Source organism: Neopsephotus bourkii, unplaced genomic scaffold (genome assembly GCF_033783945.1).
Source record: "Neopsephotus bourkii isolate Nb327-2 ecotype Australia unplaced genomic scaffold, CSIRO-AGI_Nbou_v1 NB_1476, whole genome shotgun sequence".
Taxonomy (NCBI): domain Eukaryota; kingdom Metazoa; phylum Chordata; class Aves; order Psittaciformes; family Psittacidae; genus Neopsephotus; species Neopsephotus bourkii.
In genome coordinates, this window is record NW_026901952.1 from 614,980 (window position 1) to 639,572 (window position 24,593).

At 41.5% G+C, this 24,593-nt stretch overlaps 1 protein-coding gene across 1 annotated transcript; it reads left to right on the plus strand.

Annotated features, from left to right (window-relative positions):
- Positions 1–3,808: 3,808 nt before the first annotated feature.
- On the plus strand, positions 3,809–24,187 carry ALDH7A1 (aldehyde dehydrogenase 7 family member A1). The gene is made up of 18 exons (XM_061369126.1): positions 3,809–4,013; positions 4,132–4,185; positions 5,010–5,075; positions 5,783–5,863; positions 7,908–8,031; positions 13,575–13,707; positions 14,312–14,356; positions 15,357–15,434; positions 16,284–16,381; positions 17,358–17,399; positions 18,759–18,853; positions 19,716–19,800; positions 20,078–20,184; positions 20,962–21,078; positions 21,553–21,650; positions 21,816–21,889; positions 22,826–22,901; positions 23,680–24,187. The coding sequence occupies exons 1-18, from the start codon at positions 3,840–3,842 to the stop codon at positions 23,732–23,734; spliced, it is 1,602 nt and encodes a 533-aa protein (XP_061225110.1). The 5' UTR covers positions 3,809–3,839; the 3' UTR covers positions 23,735–24,187.
- The last annotated feature ends 406 nt before the right edge of the window (positions 24,188–24,593 follow it).

The window sequence follows — 24,593 nt, forward strand, 5'->3', positions numbered from 1 at the left end:
TTTCAATAACTTTCTGAGTGGAATTACATTGGGTTTTGTGGATTTTTTTTTTTTGTCCCCATCAGTTCTAAGCTGCCAGGAAATCAAAGGGATTTCAGGGTCAACATGAAGGGTTAATTAACCCTGTATGTTTTGTTAAGCATTGAAGCAAACCATTACTTTGACTGATACAGATGTCCAGGAGTGGGTATTTTCATTTTGGAGATAAGTATATTAAGTGAAGAACTTAGTGCTCAACTGAAGGGTTTCAAAAGGAGTGTTAAGTAATTCCACTTTATGTTGGAAGAAAACAGTTGAGTCCTTCTTGAGATGCCTTTCTCAGCCTAGAAAGACCCATAACCATTGGATTTACACATAGGGCCAGGCTTTGCATGTTCATTTGCTCTAAGGATGCTGATTAGGTCAAATACAAGCCCTCTCTCCTTTAACAAAATAGGCAGGGGAAGGGTTTGGGTTTTGTCCAGATTTTTTTAGGAGTTAACAGCAACCTATTCCACAGCAACAAACTCAAAGCCCTTCCAGATATGCCACATTTTGCCCAAAGCCTGTAATATTCCTGGGAATATTGTATGGAGGGAGGGAACGAGAGAAGGAGGGCGAGCTTGTTAATAGCTGCTGAGCCAGGTTTCTTAGGACAATCTTTGCTCCTCAAAACCTGTGGGGCTTCACCTGGAATTTAATCCCTTTAATTCCTTTTCCTTTTGACCTGTTGTGAAAGTGTCTCTTCAGTGCTTGTAGGCTTTGATTGAGGTGGGTATTGAAGCATAAAAAATAAATACCTTTTTCTTTTCCTCTGGACATATTCCTGGGCTTGAATTCAAGCATATGTCTCAGTGATACAATGCTAGTTTTTGTAAAATACCATGGGGTTTTTGTTTTTTTTTTTTTTTTTTTTACTTGAATATTCTCTTCCCTCAAGCTCTTGTTGATCAAGAATATAGAAATTTGACAGAAAATACCCCCTCTTGTGTTCCGGTCAGTCCTTAGAGATGAGAGGGGCTGGTTGTAGCTTAATTTCTTATAACCAATCTGACACTCTGCATTCAGTCATGTTCAGTTAAGAACTTTCATGATTACAGATTCATGACTAGTGCAGTTTATTGAAATACCATTGAAGATTTAGAATTGCCATTAATAAATTCTTACTGCATTAGTGCTAAAATCCCAAGCTAGACACAATTAATTGAGCTTACGTGGAAAAAACAATTGGTAGCTCATTAAGCTTAGTTTCACCTGATAGGATCTGACCCAGTCAGAACTGCAAACCTTGCCAAAGAGGTGACCCTGCTTTGGGGAGGAGAGAAGAGCAAGCCTGTCCTGTTGTCTGCAAAGTGGGGTCATGCTCTTGCCTTCTGCCACCTCATTAACCCCTTCACCATATCGTCATGTTCTCAGGCCTCTTTTCTACAACCTCTTATCCCCTGTTAATCTAATACACAATGTTGTAATAACGAAATCCAGAGTCACCTGAGCTAAGACTTGGATGACATTTTTTTTTAATTTTATTTTTTATGTCCCTATAGCAATTTTCTGAATCACTAAAAAGAACTCTGCCTAAGGCTTGTAGGAGCTGAACAGCCAGTCTTTCTCATCAAGCAATACTACTGAAAGGACAAGCAATGCAGATCAGCAAAGCAGTGAATAATTAAAGTCATAGAAAGGAGGAGGCTGTTGGCTGTTTTCACAGCTATCTTACCACCTACAAAAACATTTACATGCTAAGTTACACTTGAGAAAAACCTTTGCAAAGATTATTATGATAGCTATACAAAATCCCCATTTGTTTAACTGCCTTCATCATCAACATTGGGATAAGATTTATAGAATCATAGAATTATAGAAGAGTTAGGGTTGGAAAGGACCTTAAGATTATCTAGTTCCAAAACCCCTGCCATGGGCAGGGACACCTCACACTAAACCATGCTACCCAAGGCTCTGTCCAACCTGGCCTTGAACACTGCCAGAGATGCAGCATTTACAATCTCCCTGGGCTACCCATTCCAGTGCCTTACCACCCTTACATTAAATAACTTCTTTATATCCAATCTAAACTTAACCTGGCTAAGTTTTAACCCGTTACGCCTTGTCCTATCACTACAGTCCTTCAGGAAGAAGGAACAGCAGAACAGAACGTCCCCACCTTGGGCTTCTGGAAGACTGACTTTGGCCTGTTTAGGACACTGGTTGGGAGAATCCCTTGGGAGAAAGTAAAATTTCAGTCAAAACCCTTTAGAGCTCCTTGCAGAACAAGTGAAATCAGTATGTTACTCAATATATAATGAATTTTCAGGAACTAAGAGGAAATAAGAATTATTTTACAAATGCTTATAATACAACTAGTCTTACTATTTCTTAATACTAACTCTTCACATTCAGGTGTGATGGACACCTGTCTATCAGGTTTTTGGTAGGCTTTGCTACCTTCTAATGAACAGATCTGGGAGCTGATCTACCACAGCACTGGTAGGATAGCGTCTTGAGGTCAAGGCTGTAAACACATGGTGTCAGAGCAGTGGCAGAAAGGCTGCGCTGATGTTCTGTTGATGGCATTTGCTCTCCAGGTAGGAGAAATGTATCATCCCCCTGCTTAAAAAGAGTTCTGCCTTTCAGATGTACTAATTTCCGTTTTGGGTTGCTTTTGCTCAAGATTCTTTATATACTCCCCTCAAAGGTGAACGGATTGCTGCCTTTCTGATAAAAGTTTTATGGTATCCAAGCCTGGTTTCCTTGTGCAAGTGACAATTTGATCTTGCATGCAGTGAAGCCAACGGCATATTCAGCTCTTGAACGTTGCCAGACTAATTTATAACACTACTATGGTTACACCACCCAAAGATACTTTTCATTCAACAAAATTACTTGAACAACTGTTTCTTAAAAAGCACATTATTTATATGTAATACAATCTACAGAAGAAAACGAGCACGGCTGTGGAAACCAAAGCATAAATTATGGCATTTTTGATATCAGTAATATTTTTCTTCTATCCTTTAATTATGTGCTAAGACACTTAAAGTTCAGTCTTGGGGTTTATTCCTCATTGGTTTGGTCATTCAGAAAACATTGCATTCCTGAAAACAAACAATATTTCTTGATCATAATAAGTCCTCTAAAGTTTCAGAGCCTCTGAAGTTTAAAAAAACAGGATAAAAAACACTTGCAGTTTTGCAAGGTGAGTCCATATCAAGTGAGGGAAGTGTGTTAGCCCTGTACAGAGGGAGACATAAAAAGACTGTAAAATCACAAACACTGGAGTGTGGGCAAGTGGCCAGCCTAGGAGGCCGAGCCACGTCTTCTCACTGAGATTCAAGCATGGTATTAAAGAAAAGGGTAATGCATACTCCATATTATAATCATTCATTATTATTACTGCCTTTTTGTTCAGTAAGGATAGCTATGTTTCCCATCTGTTTTGATGCCTGTGTGCTCCAATTTTATCCTGCAAATAGAAATACTCGACTGGGAGACCTTCTGCCCATGGGAGTGTGTGGCAGTCCTTGGAGGTAAGCGGGAAGGGGGATCTGGAACTCTGTGCCAGCTGTGCTCTGCTCTACTTGCCTCCACCCCCAGTGGGCTGGGGCAGGCAGCAGGAAGGGGGCAAGCAGCAGGCAGAGGGCAGGCAGGCAGCAGGGGGCAGGCGGCGGTCAGCGGTCAGGCAGGCAGGCGGCAAGCAGCAGGCAGGGGGCAGGCAGGCGGCAGGCAGGGGGCAGGGGGTAGGGCCCGGCAGGGAGCAGGGCCCGGCAGGGGGGCGCAGCAGCCCCTCCACCAATCGCCGCTGTGGGCAGGGAGGCGGGGAGCGCATCACCGCTTGCGCCCGCCCTGCCCGTCAGCATTTAGCGATGTTGCTGTTACAGAGGGGTGCTGCCGCTCTGCTGCCGCTGCGGGCCGGGATTACGACAGCCGCCATGTCTACTCTGCTGGTCAGCCAGCCCGACTACGCCTGGCTGCGGGAGCTGGGACTTCAGGAGGAGAACCCGGGCGTCTACAATGGGCGCTGGGGCGGCCGCGGGCAGGTGCGGGCGGCGGCGCGGCCTGTGGCGGGCAGCGGGCCCCTGGGCACAGGGAGGAGAGGGTCGGGCAGCCGCAAGGCCTTGGGCACTGACCCGCTTCCGCCGCTCTGCTGTGCTCTAGGTGGTGACAACCTTCTGCCCAGCCAACAACGAACCCATCGCTAGCGTCCGGCAGGTGAGCGGGGGCAGTTCGGGCGGGGGTGTTCCAAAGGGCTGTTGAGGAGAGCTGCTCCTCCCGTCGGCCAGACCGGCGGGGGGCACGGACCCGCAGGGGCCATGGAGTTTTGGGCCCTGAGGCTGGCGGTGAGGCTCACCGCTGCTCGGATGGTGTGTGGCTTCTGGTAGGAAAACCAGGCTGTTATACCTCCCATCCTCCTGTCTCCCTCTGCACCGTAGCTACTGCTGGGACGAGCGAGGGCCTGTTTTCTTTGTTTGGCCTTGCAGAATAGGGATGGCTTGTGGCCATTCGGTGGAGCAGTGTCCAGGAGAGGTATGAACAAGAGCGACGTGGCATGAAGTGGTGAATTTGTGAACTTTTTTGTTTTTGGAATAGGGCTGTGGCTCTAACCTACTCCTTTGGTATGCTGGGATTCGATTAGCTGTTGATGCCTAGTGTGGCTGGTGGATTAGGGCACTACTCACAGCTTTTGCTTAATACTCTTAATAGTGGTAGTATCCAAGATAAAAGCAGACATGTGAATTTACATATGATGCCTCCCTTACAGCCTCCATCCTGTGTGGAGTGTCCTTCATCATCTTTGTCATATGCTCACTCTTTTTTAATTGGTTCAGGCAACACATATGCTTTTCCTCAACAGTAACTTCAGGCAGCTCAACATACCATATTGTCAGGACGTAAACTTTATGTGAAAGTGTGTATTCTCTAGTGCAGTACTACCCACTAGAACTGTCTTGAGCTGGATGCAAGAGCTTTTCTGTGGCATTTGTTTTGGGGTTTTGATTTTCCTAACCTTTTCTTTGACATGCTTCTCCATGTAGGCTAGTTTGGAGGATTATGAAGAAACAGTAAAGAAGGCTAAAGAGGCATGGAAGATTTGGGCTGATGTAAGTTAACAAAGACTTGTCTTTTATAACAGCTCTCTGGCAGGTAAAGCCCATTAAATTGTCCTGTCAGGTGGAGGTGTAGAAACATATTCATGTTGTGTATGTTGCATTAAAGCAAAAATCTGCAATATGGATCTCAACAAACAAACCCAGACAACTTGTGTACGTTACTGCTGATGTACAGAGGTGAGGACATCGGCTTGTGGAAAATGTTTGTTTCGAAAAGCCTGGCAAGTTCACTTAGGTTTGTGCCTGTAAGCCATTGCGAACACATCTGCTGAAGTTCAGAAAACTTGTCGCAAGCAAATTATCCCCGTGGTTGTGTTTAACTTTGTGTTGCTACATGTTTTTTTCGAGGGAGAACACTGTTGCTTGTTTCTTGTGGTGCAGCTGATTGTTTGGGTGCATTGTGGTAATGTAACTTAAGTAGCAGAACTAATAATCCGAATGCTTCTGGCAGTATTCAGTAGAACTGGTCTTGAATGGACACAAATGTGTGCAGTATAAGTCTCTGTGAGGCAGGAAACAGTTTTTGTAAGGCAGTGTGCATGAAAAGAACAAGTAACAATGCCTTCGGAAGATAGAGGGAAGAGCGCAGCAACCAGTGGTATCTTGTTGCAGGGGTGGAAAACTAGCAGCGTATATGTGCAGCAGAAGTCACAGATCTTCAATCTGAAGTAGCTTCTGTTTTCTTTTGCTTTGACTAGATCCCTGCTCCAAAGCGTGGAGAAATAGTACGACAGATTGGTGATGCCCTGAGACAAAAAATCAAAGTTCTGGGAAGCTTGGTAAGGTGTTCTAAGAAGCTGCTTAATTTTGGTGGGGGGAGGGGTCAAAACTGTATTTCTTATTTTTCTGTAACTTGCCATTCTGCAATACTAACCTTAGTAATTGTTTAAATGCTATTAGTTTTGTTAGCTTGCCTACAGAAAGTTAACTAAAAAAGAAGAAGTAAGGTTGCATTCTGGCATCCTACAGTGAAGATGATACTATATAATAGGGAAAAAAGTGTAATTCATTCTGAGCCTGTACTCTGGGAGGAGCGTTATAGCCCTTGCCCTGCTTTTCCCACCAGCGTGTCGGGTAGGGCACTGTCTAATACTGAAAGTGTCCTGAAAAAGACCTTACTCCAATACAGAGCTTTTAACCTTGAGTTCTTTCTGGAGGTCCACAGGATTTTGCGAACTGACATGTGGAGATGTAAGGCTTCAGAAGGTGAGATGGTCTTAAGGAGATCTCTTGCAGGAGATCTATGCAGGACATAAAGGTTGAAGGACTGCTTCTTTAAAATACTTACCAGTTGCTAGGGAGGAAAAGGATACAAGATGGCAACTTGCCACTTTACAGGGCTTGCCTGTATGTGCTGCTATTCAGAAACAGTTTTCAGTGAATAACTAAGTATAGCCAAGCCCATATTGTTAACCTACAAAACTTTGTCCAGCAGTTTCCTGTGATGTGTCCTCAGCATTTTCTGTAGTGGAATTAGAGTGCTAATGTACTTTTATATTAAAAAATGGCACAGTTTCCCTAGTGAGTGTGGACAGACAGAGGTTTGCTGTATGTTCCTTGAACAAAACTTGTTGCTTATTGCCACAGCATTTTTCTCATTTCCACAAACAGATAGGTCTCTCTAGCTCTTTCAGGATAGAGTGTGAACTTAAGGGTGAAAACTGTGCAGTAAGCGTCTAGATTTTAAGGCTTTTCTTGGCTTTATGTAAAAGGCAACTGTGTGGCAACTCACCCTTTCATATGCTACTGCAGATTTCCAGCCTTGCCTGACAATGTCCTTGCCAAGTATCTAGATGCATCTCTACTGCATTTACAAACTTACCACTGGTTCTTAGTAAATATGCCTGATGTCTCTCCATTTCTGGTCACAGATAGGGGCTAAAATCCTTCTGTCTCAAGATGACCACAGGCATCATAGAAATACATAGAAATACATTTAGTCACCCTTATTTTAACCTTCGTATGCGGATTAAAGTTTTGTGGCAATCCTTCAAACCCTATTCCTCACTTAACACCTTTTCCAAAGAACAGTCAACAGTTTAAACTGGTAGGTGATATCGGCATGAAAGTTGCACCTAGATATCAGAGCATGATTGTAAAATTAAATGGGGGTAAATGGGTGACTTCTTAATTACTAAGTTAATTAATTTTCTCACTTTTGGAGGAAAAAGTCTTCAAATACTATCTTATTTCCATTGATAATCTGTATGTTTGCTGTATGCCTCAAACATGCTTTTAATAGAAGTACATAGTTTAGGATTGACTTCAGCTAAAAAGAAAGGATATTGATCCTAAATATTGCAGTTTACTAAAATACTGAAGATGCGTAGACTTTTTTCAGCAGTGTCTGAAACTTGCTTTGAGATGTTGTAAAATAAGTAGTTTGCTTATGAAAAATGTAAATGACCATTTTCTTTTGGTGGAGCAGAGTAGTCCTTCTTTTCCAATTTATTTAATGCCTGGTCCACAATATATGAAAATGCCCTGATGGAAATTCAGTGTTCCAGTGATCTATATCTATAAACCTCATTACTGTAGGATACTCCTTTCAGTAGATCATTTTTGATTTCCTCTGTTCATTAATTTTCTTTTCTAATTTCCTCCTTTTGGAATCCTATTGGAACCATGTTCATTCTCTAAGCTGTGAATAACTGAGGTGAAGGTGAGTCTCTTCTAATGAAAAAAAAAAAATTAAATTGTCTTTGGTGTACAGATATACCTGATATTAGTGGGAGGGAAATGTATTTGGGATGCAAGGGAATTAAAAAAAAAAAAAAGAAAAAAGAAAACCAGAAACTTTGGTTTTGCTCTTATTTTTTTCAGGTCTCTTTGGAAATGGGAAAGATTTTAGTTGAGGGTGTTGGGGAGGTGCAGGAGTATGTTGATGTCTGTGACTATGCTGTTGGTTTGTCCCGAATGATTGGTGGACCTATTTTGCCATCAGAAAGTAAGTATTTCTGTATGTTGTGTTTTTGTTGTTTGTGGTTTTTTGTTTTGTTTTGTTTGGGATTTTTTTTTTGGGGGGGTTGGTGGTTTTGGTTAGTTGGTTCTGGGGTTTTTTGATTTGGTTTGGTTTTATAGTTGGTTTTGAGGTTTTTTTTTTTTTTTTTTTTGAGTGCAGGTGGAGAGATGGAGTTGTGTCTGAAACATACAGTGATGTAGTACAGCAAATCTCTGTTCTGGGAGTTATTTAGGGAACATGTTGTCTAGGAATAGATAACACTCGTAGGCAGAAGTACCACCTAATGATGTACGTAGCCTGTGGCATGTACCAAGAGAGGCAATAGATTCTCTCTCCACTCCTTGAAGTATTAGATTCTCTGATTTCTTGGTTAATGAAGGTGCTGGCAGAAAGTATGTAAAAAGTTCAATAATGTACATAGAAATGAGAGACTTTTTTGTCAGTTACTGATCAGCAAGCAATTGCTATTCTGTTAACTGAATAGTTTCAATAGTAGAAACTTCATGTTGCATGTTGTTAGATTTTTCCACATAGAATCATAGAATAGTTAGGGTTGGAAAGGACCTTAAGATCATGTAGTTCCAACACCCCTGCCATGGGCAGGGACACCTCACACTAAACCATGTCACCCAATGCTCTGTCCAGCCTGGCCTTGAACACCACCAGGGATGGAACATTCACAACTTCCTTGGGCAGCCCATTCCTGTGCCTCACCACCCTTACAATAAAGAACTTATTCCTTATATCCAATCAAAACTTCCTGTTTAAATTTTAACCCATTACCCCTTGTCCTATCACTGCAGTCCCTAATGAAGAGTCCCTCCACAGCATCATTATAGGCCCCCTTCAGATCCTGGAAGGCTGCTATGAGGTCTCCACGCAGCCTTCTCTTCTCCAGGCTGAACAGCCCCAACTTTCTTAGCCTATCTTCATACGGGAGGTGCTCCAGTCCCCTGATCATCTTCATTGCCCTCGTCTGGACTTGTTCCAATGCTTCCATGTCCTTTTTATATTGAGGACACCACAAGTGTACACAATACTCCAAGCGAGGTCTCGCAAGAGTAGAGTAGAGGGGCAGGATCACCTCCTTTGACCTGCTGGTCACACTCCTTTTGATGCAGCCCAGGATAAGGTTGGCTTTTTGGGATGCAAGCGCACACTGAAGCCGGCTCATGTTCATTTTCTCATCGAACAACACCCTCAGGTGCTTCTCCACAGGGCTGCTCTGAATATCTTCTCTGCCCAGCCTGTAGCTGTGCCTGGGATTGCTCCGACCCAGGTGTAGGACCTTGCACTTGGCATGGTTAAACTTCATAAGGTTGGCATCAGCCAACCTCACAATTGTGTCAAGATCCCTCTGGATGGCATTCCTTCCCTCCAGTGTATCAACTGAACCACACAGCTTGGTGTCATCGGCAAACTTGCTGAGGGCGCACTCAGTCCCACTGTCCATGTCAATGATGAAGATGTTGAACAAGACCGGTCCCAACACTGATCCCTGAAGGACACCACTTGTTACTGGTCTCCAGCTGGACATTGAGCCATTGACCGCAACTCTTTGCATGCCGCCATCTGTCCAGTTCTTTATCCACTGAGTGCTCCACCTATCAAATTGATGTCTCTCCAATTTAGAGACAAGGAGGTTGTGTGGGACAGTGTCAGATGCTTTGCACAAGTCCAGGTAGATGACATCAGCTGTGCTACTCCTGTCTGTCAGTTCCGTAGCCCCATCATAGAAGGCCACCAAATTGGTCAGGCAGGATTTCCCCTTAGTAAAGCCATGCTGGCTGTCACCAACTACCTTGGTTTTTTTCATGTGCCTTAGCATGCCTTCCAGGAGAATCTGCTCCAAGATTTTGCCAGGCACAGAGGTGAGACTGACTGGTCTGTAGTTCCCTGGGTCATCCATTTTCCCCTTCTTGGAAATGGGGGTTACATTTCCCTTTTTCCAGTTGTTGGGAACCTCACCTGACTGCCATGATTTTTTGAATATGATGGACAGTGGCTTGGCTTAGCAACTTCATTTGCCAGCTCCTTCAGGACCTGCAGATGGATTTCATGAGGTCCCATGGGCTTGTGCAAGTTCAGGTTCTTAAGATGTTCTTGAACCAGGGGACCTAGGGTCTTCATTCTCACAGTCCCTGCATCTGACTTCCAAGACTTGGGTGTTGTGGTCAGAGCCTTTGCCAGTGAAGACTGAGGCAAAGAAGTCATTTAAGAAACTCAGCCTTCCAAATCTAGAGTAGCCAGCTCTCCTGAGAGCTTCGGAGAGGGCCTGCATTCTTCCTAGTCTGTCTTTTATTGGCAGTGTAACAGTAGGATCCCTTCCTGTTAACTTTCACATCCCTAGCCAATATTAATTCTAACTGGGCCTTGGCTTTCCTAACCTTAGCTTCCCGGATGACATCCCTGTACTCTTCCCAGGCTGCCTGTCCTTGCTTCCACCTTTTATAAGCCTCTTTTTTCCCTTAAAGTTTCCTCACCAGCTCCTTACCCATCCAAGGAGGTCTCCTGGCCCTCCTGCTGCACTTCCACCTAGTAGGGACTCAACACTCCTGAGTTTGTAGCAGGTGATCGTTGAATATCAACCATCAGTCTTGGGCCCCTCCAGAGGCTATCCCATGGAACCTTACTAAGCAGGTTCCTCAAGAGGCCAGAGTCTGATCTGCTGAAGTCCAGAGCAGTGAGCTTGCTGCACGCTCTTCTCACTGTCCTGAGGATCCCAAATTCGACCATCTCCTGATCAGTGCAACCAAGGCTGCCCTGGAGCATCACATTTCCAACCAGCCCATCCCTGTTGGTGAGCAGGAGGTCAAGCATAGCACCTCTCCCTGTTGGCTCCTTTATTAGTTCCAGAAGGAAGTTGTCTTCCAGACAATCGAGGAACCTCCTGGATTGCTTGTGCTGGGCCATACTGTCCCTCCAGCAGACATCAGGGTGGTTGAAGTCACCCATGAGGACAAGGGCCTGCGAGCATGAGGCTTTTCCTATTTGTCTATAGAGCACTTCATCCACAGAATCCTTTTGATCAGGCGGTCTGTAACAGATCCCCACAGTAATGTCTCCTGTAGCTGTTCTCCCTTCAACCCTGACCCACAAACTCGCTGTTGACTGCTCAGCTGTCTTTTCTAAAGAGCCTGTAACCTTCCAGTCCAACACTCCAGTCATAGGAGCCATCCCACCATGTTTCTGCGGTGCCTATTATATCATAGTCCTGTAGATGAGCACACATCTCTAATTCCTCTTGTTTGTTCCCCATGCTATGGGCATCTGTATAGAGGCATTTGAGCCAAGCTCCAAATGAAGCCGGCTCATTGGCTGGAGCAGCTGGAATATCTCTGCACTCCTCCAAGCATTTATTATAGGTGCTGGCAACTGACTGGGTGTGTTGGGATGGAATGGTGCTCCCCTCTCCCAACACATCTAGTTTAAAGCTCTCTTGACCAGCCTGGCAAGCCTCCTACCAAAACCACTCTTCATTCAGACCAGCTTCACCAGCCTCCACTAGACCTGGCCTACTAACTTGAATCCTGGGTTCAAGATGCCCAAACCCCTGACTACAACACCACTGTTCTAACCATTTATTAACCTGCCAAATCTGCCTAGCCTTTTTAAGGTCCTCCCCTTGTTGCGTGGATTGACTCCACAACTTGTTAAAGTTGTAAAGTAGGTATGCTTTTTATTCAGCGCTGAGACACACAGGGATAATTCCTCAAAGTCATGCGTACCTCGGTGTTGTTTCCCTCTACATTTATAAGGTTGCACCATACGCCTGTACATACTCATGTCCTATCCCTGCTTCCTATTATAGTGAGCTAGAAGGTCCTTTGTGCCTGCGCAGTGCCTCCTCTGGTCATGGGCAGGGGTCTCAAGATGAAGTAAGTGAGTCTTCCTCCTGTGGGTAGGTGTCTTCAAGATGAAGTAAATGAGTCTTCCTCTTCTTGAACTTTTCGCCTTTTAGTCCTCACGTATGGCCTTAGGGTTTGGTCCGTGTCCCTCCATAAACCATCTGTTTCTCCCCCTTACCAGTAGATTCAGGCATCTGCTTTTCCTTATCAATAGCTGCTTATCAGTAGAATCAGACATCTGCTTTTCCTTATCAATAGTTAGTGCCTTTGTTCTGCTTAGTAGGCATGATAGGTACAGACAATACCTTTGTTTAAGCCAGTGAATTCCTCTAACCCCCTTGTGCAACCCCCTGTAGATTGGTCAGCCCTCTGCATCACCCTTTATCCTGGAGAATTGACTAAAAGACTATCTGAGCTCCAGAGCCCCTAACCACCTCTCCCAGGGCTCTGTAGTCCTTCTTTATGTTCTTCAGTCTACTGTTATCGATATCCCTAGCACCCACATGGATCACTAGAAATGGGTAATAGTCAGTGGGACTTAGTGGACCAGGCAGCCTCTATGCAACACCCCTGATCTGAACCCCTCGTAGGCAACACACCTCCCTTGAGGCTGGGTCAGGCCAACAGATGAATGCTTCTGTTCCTTTCAAAGTGGAGTCCCCTACTACGATGACCCACTGCTTTTTCCTCGGCAGCACCAGTAGAGAGCTTTACCAATGCGCCAGCTGGTTGTTTCTGGTGTGTGTTTCCTTGTTAGCCCACTGCAGGACAGCAAAGCGGTTCTGAGTGGGGACAACCGATTTAGGAGGAAGCCCCTTGCTTCTAACTGTCCTCTTCCTCCTTTTTTTATTTTTTATTTTAGTCACTATTTTCCAGCTTCCTGGGTTAACAGCCTCCTTCTTTCCCCTGTGAACTACCGGGGACGCTTGAGGCCTCTGCACAGTTTGGGTCTGGAGGAAGCAGTCGTGCTTCCTCTCAGCTTCCCTGACATCTTGCAGCCTTTTGACAGTGTCCCGCAGCTCACTCACCTGCTGCAGGAGGACCTCCACCAGGGTGCACTGAGTGCAGCCTTGTCCATTGTGCACCCTCCCCTCAGAAGTCCAGTGCAGGCACTCTACACTCTGAGCTCCGTGCTGCAACCTCCCCTCTCATCGGCTCTGTCTGGGTGCCACACTGGCTGCTACTGAGGCAGCCAGAGCAGAGCTCCCAGACCGGCCCTGGTCATAAGGCGAGTGCCACGCCATGCTCTGGTCATTCGCACTCCTGCTCCCTGGGGTGGGTTTTAACCAGTCAGAGCGAGTGCTGTCCCTCCTGATGCTGTCCGTCCCTCCTGGTGCCATACATCCGTCCTGGTGCCGTCCATCCCTCCTCATGCCGTCCATCCTTCCTCGTGCTGCCCCCTGTGAGTCAGCTGCTCATGTCAGTTGAGCTGCTGTCTCCTGGGCAAGTCCTGTGGAGGACTTGAGGCTCCCTCCGTGTTTCTTCCTGCTCTGAGCTCAGTGCCTCCTGGAGGTCTAGCAAACCTTGTTTCAGTAAGCTGGAGTACACATAATAGAGCTCTTAACAAGCTACTGTTCTGATGAACAAAGCAGTGAACAGAGCAAGCTCCATTGCTTGCATGGTTTCTTTATAAAACCCAAAACATTGAATAGATGCAAATTACCTTATGTTTGCTTTCAGGACCTGGCCATGCCCTTATAGAGCAGTGGAACCCTCTTGGCTTAGTGGGAATTATCACAGCCTTCAACTTCCCTGTAGCAGTTTATGGGTGGAACAGTGCAATTGCAATGATCTGTGGAAATGCTTGCCTCTGGTAAGATACAGGACTCCAGTGTATTAACAGTACATTAAAATGAGAGGGCGATTATGTTACACAAGAAGTCAAATGTCTGGTATTTCTGTATATTTGAATCTGTCTCATATAGGCTTAATTTCTATATATTTTTAAGAGCTTTGTTGTATTTTGTGGTAACCTCTTTTATGACGTATTGAGATTCAGACTTGTCCAGGACTTAGCCAGTTAATAAAGAATCGAGGTTTAGGTCTTTCAGCAGTGCAAGTTAGCAAGTAGCCAACAGTTAATATTTTCAGAATTGGTACAGCTAAAATTAAAAGATAAGTAAGTAGCTTTACTTCACCTCCCAACTCCTGCTTTGCTTTAATTTATCTTCATTTTGCTTTCATTCACTCTAATGTCTGGCATAAGTCTTGTTCATATGGGTATGAGTAGAAGCTCTGAATGCTCAGCTGAGCAAATATTTGAGATCCTGCCTTAACACACACCTGCAAAAAAGCCTAACCAAAGACTACTGTATTTCAGATACCATAAAAATTATGTATTTGAATTAATATTTGAATTATTTCTTATTCTCAAAGAATTGAAAAGAAAATAATGTCTTTTTCTTTCTCCTGTTTAGGAAGGGTGCTCCCACAACGTCTCTCATTAGTGTTGCTGTTACAAAGTGAGCTCAAGTTTATTTGCTTTCTGTTTTGCTTTTTAAACATCTTTTGTGTTCGAGGTAATGCTTAGTGGTCAGAAGAACTGCTTTCCCCTTGTCACTTAAGAAGCAGTGGTATATATGGGATGTTACCTGTACTGCTGGCCAGTTTCTTCTATGACCAAAGTCTGTACCCCTGCTGAAGTAGGGGTAGTTATGTGGTTTGCTTCCTTGTAGAAGATGAATTGCTCATAAAATTCAGCTTCCTTCGATCAGGCACTCACGTTTCAGAATAATCCCTTTTTTTGGGAGTCTCAGCCCAACATCAGCATGAGCTTCTTGGCAGATACTTCTGGCTGCTTGTGTAGACCTATATCCTGAAGATGCCTTCACATGATTTGTATTAATCAAAACCTTGTAACATCTTAGTATGCATTTCCAGGGTTCAAAATTCATTCTGTATAAAAGGGAGAAGAATCCCAAGGAATAAATCTCCAGTGATGTTTGCTCTAGCTTTATTGTTACTTTGATTGTTATATTAGCATTTTAAATACTTACCCATTGTGTGCTACAAATAACATTTATTTTTAAATGCTAAATATAAATAGTCCCCTTTAAAATAATTATTAAGTCTTGTAGCTGTTCACACCCTGAGAACAGTGGCCTGAAATTACTTTATAAAGTATTTTACGTAGCTCCATGAAGGTACATAAATGTCTCTTTCTGATGGTGAAAGACTGTATGGCCAAGGTTTTTACATGCTTATCTAATGCTTGTCTTTGCTGGTTGTGTGGACACATAATAAATATACTTTAGAGTTTTACTTCGCTGTGAGCTATGATTGCAACACACAACTCCTTGCTGAGACTTATGTATTGTACAAACTACATGTCAGTTAACTGCAAGACTCCTGCTTTTTAAAAATCTGTAGATTCTTCATATACATGAAGAATGGTTTTAATGGTGCATTCCTATTATATGCACCTCTCAGAGATCTCTGAAATTTCTATATCTTTGATTCTAGAATAATTGCCAAAGTCTTGGAGGATAACAAAGTGCCTGGAGCGATCTGTTCTCTGGTTTGTGGTGGAGCAGACATTGGGTAGGTAACATTTCTTGTGTTTTGTGAAGATGTATAAGGGTAAAGAATATTCCTTGAGGTACTTGTAAAGTTTTTCTTATCTCCAGGAGTTCCTAGGACATGCACATACCTGTTACCATCATTTTTATCTGGTTCAAAACTCTGACCCTGCTCTAAGCATATTACGTCCTTCTACTTGCTGTTGTGAGATCAGTGGCTAATAAATAACTTATCAGATACTTATTGAAGAGACACGGCTGAGTTTATATTCTACTTCCAAATGTTCTTACACCCAAAGAATGCAGCTAATATTAAATTCCATTCACAGTGTCCTTAGGAGTTTTCAAGTTTAGCGCATTGGCCTTTTGGAACACTTGTGGATACTTCCCTATTTTCCATGCTCACACAGGACTCTGCGCTTGCTCATAGAAGCTTACTTGTGCTTGGAAGCTGTACAAACCAAACTGTTTTGTTTGCTTATTACAGTGAGACAATTCACAGTACAAATGGATAGTCAGATTTATCTTTTCAGCATTTCAGGAGAAGAAAAAACATGGTAAGTCATAGGTATGCGTATTTTCTTAGGGAACGTAACTATTGGAACTGATCTCACTATGTACTTTAGATTGAATTTCAAAGTTAGTACATGCATGATCTTATTGTCTGAAATGGAGGAGGGAAACAGCCTTGTTCCTCTTTTCTGATGAAGAAGCAGCTTTGCTGCTGCCTGTTCACTCAGTTACATCGTGTTTTCAAAGACGTTGCTATGATTTTCAAAGATCTCACTGGTTGAAGTTGGTTTATGTGGAAGATGCAAGGAGCTTTTCCAGCTGTTCCACTGAACGTGGTAGTATATCTCCTATTGTGCAGGACAGCAATGGCAAAGGATGAGAGAATGGACCTGTTGTCCTTCACTGGCAGCACGAAAGTGGGCAAGCAAGTAGCGCTTATGGTTCAGGAGAGATTTGGTGAGTGTGTGGAATATCTGTTTCTTTCCATGATTGGGAAATGGAAGCTCCATAAGATTTTAAAATAACAGTTTGTTTCACTTACCTCTTGTGTTACCTTTTTAATTTTTAACTTGGTGGAAGTAGGATATTGAAACCGCTCAGAGGCAGATACTGTATTTTTCAGTCAGTTCTGTCACAACTTGACTTTTTTCCCAGGGTATCCATAAATCTATGGTCCTAAACTGGATTTGGGGTGTGGTGGGGGAGGTGGTGTCCACGAAAATAACTGTGGAGATTTGCCAGGGCCTATGGCCTTTTGGTAATGTGTTTGTGGAGAAATGCCCTTTCATCTTTTACTCCTTATAGGTGCAGGAGAAAAGGTATGATTTTGGAGGTGCGGTTTTGTTGCAGATATTTAAATGCAGGAGTCCATGCAGAGCTGCTGAATTCTAAATTTTTAGTATTAAACAGAAAACCTTGAGAACAGGATTTTCTCATTTTATATGTTTGAAGTTCATAGATGGAGTGTAAAAATAAAACAAAACAAAACAATGGATTGCAAATGTTCACCCAGAAGTAGATAGCATTTCTTTCTCTCAGATTTGAGGTAAAACAGTTAACAAATAAGCCTCATTAAGTTTTATGTGTGCATTTTGATCTTTATATCACCTACTAATCTCCTTTGTCTGCATCATACTATTTATGCCACACCTTCTTCTATTTTCATGTTTTTCTTTCCAGTGCTATTTTTGCATATTTTTTAAAGATTCCATCTGCCATAACTGCTGTCCAGGTATCTTTCTTCACAGTATGTGATAGATCTAATTTTCTGCTTTGGCTAGAGTGATTAGTTGACTGAGATGCCTAAAACTTTTTGTCTATCCAGGAAAATGTGTTTAAAGGTAACTTAGCTCTAGGTAGAAGTGACTTCACTCAGTGAGGTGTGGTGAATACATGTGTGTATGCCATAACTTGTCTTGTGTGTTTTTATTAGGTCGAAGTCTACTGGAACTGGGAGGAAACAATGCCATTATTGGTAATAGGCACTAAAGAAATCTAGTCACATAGATGATACTTGGAAGTTCGTATACAGATGTTTGTAGAAAGTTGTCCCTTTTTCCCTCTTCTTTTTTCCGCGCTGGGTTTTAAAAAGTATGTAGTAGAATGTTGGGTTTGTTTTTTTTCTTTCTTCAGTGTTGTGGAGGGGTACTGTTTTATGTTTAAAAATGAAAGTTTAAGCTCTTACATGTTCACTGTTGAAGTGAAGAAGAGAAGTGAGAAAAGCACTAAACTTCAGTAATGGGATGCGGACAATGCTAAATAAATTTGATTTTAGGATAGTTACAATTTTATGAACACATTTTTAGAATTTTATAATATAAATACATACACACAGAGTCTTAAGACACGGTACTGAAAAGCAAAGCATGCACGTATTTATTTTAGTAGCACATTTTACAGGTTTAAGTAGCTTAGGGTATGATATAGCTCTCAGATAAACATAACATAGATACTGTGAAGCTGAGCAATATGACAGAAAGAAAATATAAGCTATATAAATACCTAAATTGCTGTTGTGCTGTTTTGGAGCCTTCTCTTTCACCTTTCTCATATTCTAAACAAATGTAATTGCCTATCTAGAATACTAAGCTCTTTTAAAAATCACATTTGAGCAGGTCTTTCTTTTTTCCTATGCTGCTTTGAAGCTAGTAGCATAAATATGCTTTATAGTTAGGAAATTATTTCCTTTTTTACATGAAAGTCCTGCTGTTTCTGGAGTTGACTTAGAATGATGGCATAAACAGTTTGTTTGGGCTTCAGTGCAAGTTTAATAATTATTTTAGACACTTAGAGAATTGTGTAGGACTGGTGAAGCTGAGTGATATTTCAGGGATCTCATGAGGCTTATACATACTAGCTCTGCTTCAAACATCCCAGTGTCTTCTAGCCAGATGAATTGTTAAGCTCATTTATATTTTACATTACTGTATACCTGTGTGTTTTAGCTACTTTCTCTGCATGCCATGTGGATACACTACCATTGTTTATTTACACTGCTAGACTTCTCAGTGGCGGAAGGACAAGGTGAAGAGATGGCAAGAAATTGCATGTAGTTTCTTGAGTTAAACTGAAGCTGCAGTTCTTTGCAAGCCTTATTGCAAAAGGCTTTCTTCGGTAGTTCAGCTCTACATTTATTTTCAATTGTGTGTGTCTAATTCCAGGTGTAAAGTAATGCATTTTGAGGTATTTCTGTATATCTTAGAGTGCTATGCTAGTGCAGTTATTCCTTATGCTTCTTGACTGGCATGTCAGTTTATTATATTGTCTAGTGTCTTAAATATTGCAAACTGCCTGTTTATTTCAGTAACATGCTCATATTTTAAATTTTGTTAAGTGTTTGAAGATGCAGATCTGAACCTGGTCATCCCGTCTGCTCTATTTGCTGCTGTGGGAACAGCGGGTCAGAGGTGCACAACTGCTAGAAGGCTGGTGAGTAAATGTGTATTTTCTGGCTTGGGTAGCTCTGAGTTTAAAGTTAATTCAAATTAGCTCAGAAAATGCCTAAAAATTCCTAATATTACGAAGAGCAACAAATAATCTCTGAAGCCTATTTTTACTTTGTCAAAAATCACTATGATGGGAAAACAAGATGGTAGTTTGTCATTCCACTATAATTCTATCTCTGTTTCTTTGTGTTTCCAAATGTACCTGTTGCTAAAATGCAGGAAAATAAACCTTTATATATTTCTATATTTCTCTGTTTTCATCGCCAGAGCCTCTTTGCATGTGTCTCCTGCAATTTTGGTTCAGGGTTTAGATTTCAGCAAAGCAACTCTGTGTGTGCTGCTTATGCTATTAGTAATTTTTAGCCAGTCATTTTCAACAAGTTTAAAGGTGTTACAGTGTCAGCCTATGTCTAGTTTTTTCAGAGTTGGGTTGAATGGGTAAATATTTGTCAAAATTGGTACAGATTAGCTTTGGGTCTATAGGAAGGGCAGTTATTCCTCAAATTGTGGCAATAAAAATGACTTGAGTATTTGTCCTGAAATATTTAACTGAAAAGTTTACAGAGCACTTTAATACCGTTGATCTGATATCTTGTAAAATAAGAACAGGTTTTTGTTACTTTGCTTGTTTTCTATCTTCATGCTGACGCTTTTGAATCTTCATGTCATGGTGTTGGTCCTGTTTCGAGGCCTTGCTTGTGTGTTTATTTTTAACTTTGGGATTTGTTACATGTGAGCAACGCTATCTCCACACTTCATTCAGCCCTCTTCTAAGTGCAGTAGTACTTCAGGAATAGTTACATGGGTTGAGCTGTCTTACAACCGTCTTACCACATTTTGTTTAGTTCCTCCATGAAAGCATCCATGAAGATGTGGTGACAAAGCTTGCTAAGGCCTATGCCCAGGTCCGCATCGGTGATCCATGGGATTGTAAGTAGCTATCTTTGCATCACGGGTTTAGGATACAAGTTTCTGTTTGTGTCTTTCTAATTAAATTACATGAGATTATAGATCAAAGCTATCTAATTTTAGCAGTTTATCAGGTAGGGGGGATAGCTGGTTTCATTTAGAGTACTAACTCTGAAATGGAGGTGAGAATTTAGCCTAAATCTGTTTATCTTGGACAGGAGAAATAATTACTCCCAGGGTGTCATTATACACACGTGCAGTTATTCTGAAAGTATGTCTTTGTATCTTTTATTTTTAGCTGACACTCTGTATGGGCCTCTTCATAACAAAGAAGCAGTGAAAATGTTCCTTGATGCAGTAGAACAAGCGAAACAACAGGGTGGCTCTGTGGTTTATGGTGGAAAGGTGATTTACTTTTATTCTGCTGCATTTAGTGCTCTAGGGAAAAAAAAAAACAGTTATGTGGTGTCTCTCAGTTTGTGCTGTTAGCCGTTACAGACTGTTAAGTTAGTCAGTCTGAGAATGTTTGAATTGCAGTCTTGTCTTTAGAGTAAAGATGGAAGCTACTTTCTCTTCCCAGAAATGGCTAAAAGCCTATGGCTTTTAGCTCCTTAGTTGCAGGAGATAGTGAAAATACAGCAATAAAAATGGTGAGTACCAAACATGCAACAAGGAAGAAAATTCTGTTCTGCCCTTGGATTCACAACATAAAACTTCAGGAAACACTGAATATTCAGGAAAGACAGTTGCACGTCGTTATCATATGGGATGTTTCATTATCACAAACTTAACATTCTGGGAATTGTTGTCTTTTACTGGCACCTTCTTTATGCTTAATACCTTAAAGTTCAAATCAGCTTACTAATCAACTTACAAGCAGAAGAAAGGAAGTGGTTTTTGTCAGCAGCTAGACTTTGAGATTTGATTGTATCTTTAGTAGACTAATTTGTCTACTAAATACGCTTTTTTAGTAGACTAATTTGTCACAATAAATATGCTTCTGTTTAAAGAAAATGCTTAAGTAAAATTTAATTTATCTACTCAGATGATCTGACCTTCTGTTTCTGATTGCTAGGCACAATTATAGTAATCAGACTGCAAAGGATCCCCTTCCTACAGTAGTACTAGGTAGGATGCGAGTTTGAGCTTACTAAGTTGTTTTCTCTTTTATGTGTTTTGAAGGTTATAAATCGCGCTGGAAATTATGTTGAACCAACCATTGTGACTGGGCTTCCTCATAATGCACCCATTGTCCACACTGAGACATTTGCCCCCATACTGTATGTGCTGAAATTTAAGGTAAAATTACAGTGGGCAGTTAGTCAGGTGTCAAGGATGCTAACAGAAGAGTCAGGAGAGAGGTTTCAGATGTATGACATGTTCATGTTATTGTCCCAGCTCTTGAAGAAGCGTTAAATTGAAGAAATGTTGTTCTGCACTGTAGGATATTCACTGTTAATAGCTTACCTCACTGTGTGAGGTAAATGTGTAGCTAGTTTTACGCATATTTGATGAAGAGCACTGGAGTTAAGATGGGAGTCTGTACAGGAAGAGGTTTTTATTGCTCACGTCAACTTGCTCAAAAGCTGGTTGTGTGTTTTGTGCAAAGGTGGAGGTATCCTATACCTGACTTTGTGCATGTGTATTTGCCAAGTGGCGTTCCATATATTTGCATTATGGCTGTAGTACATTGAGTTTTTTCTCACAGTGTTTCTTTGTAACTGCTTTGCTTTCAATCATTATGGTTTAACCATTGACACATGCTCCTTTTAGGAGGAAGAGGAAGTTTTTGCCTGGAATAATGAAGTAAAACAGGGTCTTTCCAGCAGTATCTTTACCAGGGATTTGGGAAGGATTTTCCGCTGGCTTGGGTATAGTTTAAATTATTTTTCTACCTTCCTGAATCATAAGATCACAGTCTTGCATGTCTTTTGTAAACCTATGCACAATACTAGCTGAGCATTTTAAATCTCTCAATTTAGGGAAGCAGCCTTTCCTGATCCTGAGGAGTAATTGTGTCTTACCTTTGTTTGCAGACCAAAGGGATCTGACTGTGGCATTGTGAATGTCAACATCCCAACCAGTGGAGCTGAGATTGGAGGTGCTTTTGGTATGTTACTTATGCTTTTTTATTTACCCTCTTGATGATGAAATCCTCAGCATCAGTTCTAGAGACTTGGTAGTATTCCTTGGGCTTTTTCTTCTTTTATTTATTTATTTTTTTAAGTTGGTATGATTTTATGTTTTTCTAACAACTCTGGAAGAAAATAAAGCATTAACACTATAAACCAAGTGTAATTTAGATCTTCTCATCTTGTTTTTCAGTGTTTTAATCAGTCCATTTAAATCACTAAATCCGAAGAAATCAGTTAATTTTTAATTATATTGCTTTATGAGAAACCAGAAATTTACTACAGATAGTTGCATTTCAGCATTTCAAAATATCTGTATTTGGATTTTAAATATTGCATATATCATCCCCTCCAAACCCTGAAGGAATGTAACTCAGAAGTATGTTCTGAATGTGTTTGGAGATGTGGCTGAGTGGACAACTGTTTAAAAGAGTTTTAATTAAAACATTCATGAGCATTTTTGGTTTGTATGTTTGCATATAAAAATTACAGCATGAAATATATTTGTGAGAAAGTTTTTGAGTACATTTTTGCCTGTATTTCTCTTTTTTTTTTATACTAAAGGAAGGTGGGGGGTGCGAAGAAATATTCACCTTGCCATTTAAACAATACAAGAATCAGCATGTTCTTGTACCCTTGTCTCATGTCAAAATATCTTTAAATAAGGTCCTGTGACCCCAGCATGATGAGACTTTCTACTCCAGGCAGATATTTTTTGGATTAAGCATAAGGAAAGAGTTAGCTGTGTGAGTTGTGTGTTGTGATGTTCTGGTAATTCATTTCAGATACAGAACAAGGGCAAAGGAATAGTTTTTCCCAGGAATTTTTATAAAATGTCTCACCACCTGGAGTCAGTCCAGATTCCTATGCTCAAAAAAATTTCAAGTTTTCATGTATAAACTTTTTTCCTACAGGTGGTGAAAAGCACACTGGTGGGGGAAGAGAATCTGGAAGTGATTCATGGAAACTTTATATGAGACGATCTACTTGGTAAGACTGACTTTTTAAATTCCAAGTAAATGTAAATTGCAAATAAACTTGCAAAAGTTCAAAACATAAATCCTTGACTATAGGAGGTTATCTTCATTAAATGTGAGGTAACAGTGAGTGTAACTGCCTTTTCTTCATGCAAGAATTTTACATCTGTGTTCCTAGTGGAAGGTTATTTAAGGGTCTAAATAAAGACCTTTCTTCACTCACTGTTCCTCAAAAAAAAACACAAAAAAAACCAAAACCCCAACTTTTTTTTTATTTTAAACTTGGCTAAAATATAAATTGCTGAAACTTGTCTGAAAATACATGAAGTAGCAAACAGTGTGGGGGCCACTATTGCCAGTGGTTGGGAATTTAGCTACATATTGGGTGTCTATCCTGATAAATCTCCTGACAGCCTGTAGTGGGTGACCATTTGTGCTCTCTGCTGGCCTCCCTAGCCTTTACCTGTGCTGACTTTGGTTTTCACACAAAGGCTTATGAATGTGAGAAGCCCCACCTTGATTCTTTCTGTATGGACATTCTCCTAGTAAGAGATTAAATAGTGTTACTTTAATCTACCAAGGAAGAGATAATGGGGAATGTGGTCTTTCCCTATACATAGTTACTATATTGAAAACCAGAGTAGTCAGTTCATAACTCTAAAGAGGCAAACTGCTTATAGAAATCTTTTGTGTACAAGTGACAGAAATAAGAATCCTTGTACACAGGAAACGGACTACATAATCTGTCTCAGTGACCAAGTCTGTTCTGTAAATACTCGTTTCTCTTCCAGTACAATCAACTACAGCAAGGATTTACCTTTGGCTCAAGGAATCAAGTTTCAGTAACAGCCTTGTGAATGGCCATGCCATGAAGTCACCTACCATTTCAGAACCAAGCGCCTTCTAAGACTCATGAGGAAGAAAATTAATTATGTTGAACTTACCTGCAGCAAAGATACCAATTCTGTCAAAAAAATCAGCTACTCTAAAATTACTTAATTTTCAATATATAAAATTACTGCTTTGGTGTTCATATGAGAAGTGTGTGGTCTTTGGGAAGAAGGGAGGGTGACAAAAACTAACAAACTTGGATTCAGATGGCCTGGATAATCTGTGGCCTTATTACTATATTTCAGTGTCAACACTGTATCTCCTGCCTCCCCACTGTTCACTGGTATTTACAGCTAGTAGATCTACGCTTTGAATTATGTGCCGAGTTTTGTGTAGATAACTGGTGCTGTGGAGGGTGGGCAATACAGGGCTATTTTTAAAACATAAATAAAGGTACATTTTGTGAGATACCTTGCACTTCTAGGGTTTTTTTGTTCATTACTTTGGAGCAGAAACATTCATCTGACTGTCCATCTTCACAAACTTTGAGCTGCTAGCTGGGAGAAATGTCACTAGGCTAAAAGGACCACTTCAGTTTTCCTGCCTCTCGTTCAGAAAGAAGACTTTGACCCTGTGTGTTGGGAGGTTAAGAGGTAAGACGAAGGCTACTGTGCTCTCCTGGAGCTTCCTTGTGAGGCTAGAAGGAGTCAGTTCGGGTTGTCACAAAACTTGTGGCACTCTACAGCCAAACTGGCTGAAGAACTGGAGATGCAGCCAGGAGGGAAAACTCTCCTAGAAGGAATTTGCCTGGGAAAGGCCAATTATTTATGTGTTTTCACCTTATGAGGGGATTTCCCATGGCCACTGAAGACTA

Bases quoted from the DNA above. Each gene is read 5' to 3' on its own strand.
- ALDH7A1 (XM_061369126.1), top strand. From the start codon at position 3,840: ATGTTGCTGTTACAGAGGGGTGCTGCCGCTCTGCTGCCGCTGCGGGCC. The intron at 8,032-13,574 runs GTAAGTATTTCT...GTTTGCTTTCAG, and splicing joins ACCTATTTTGCCATCAGAAA to GACCTGGCCATGCCCTTATA. The intron at 17,400-18,758 runs GTAATAGGCACT...AATTTTGTTAAG, and splicing joins AGGAAACAATGCCATTATTG to TGTTTGAAGATGCAGATCTG.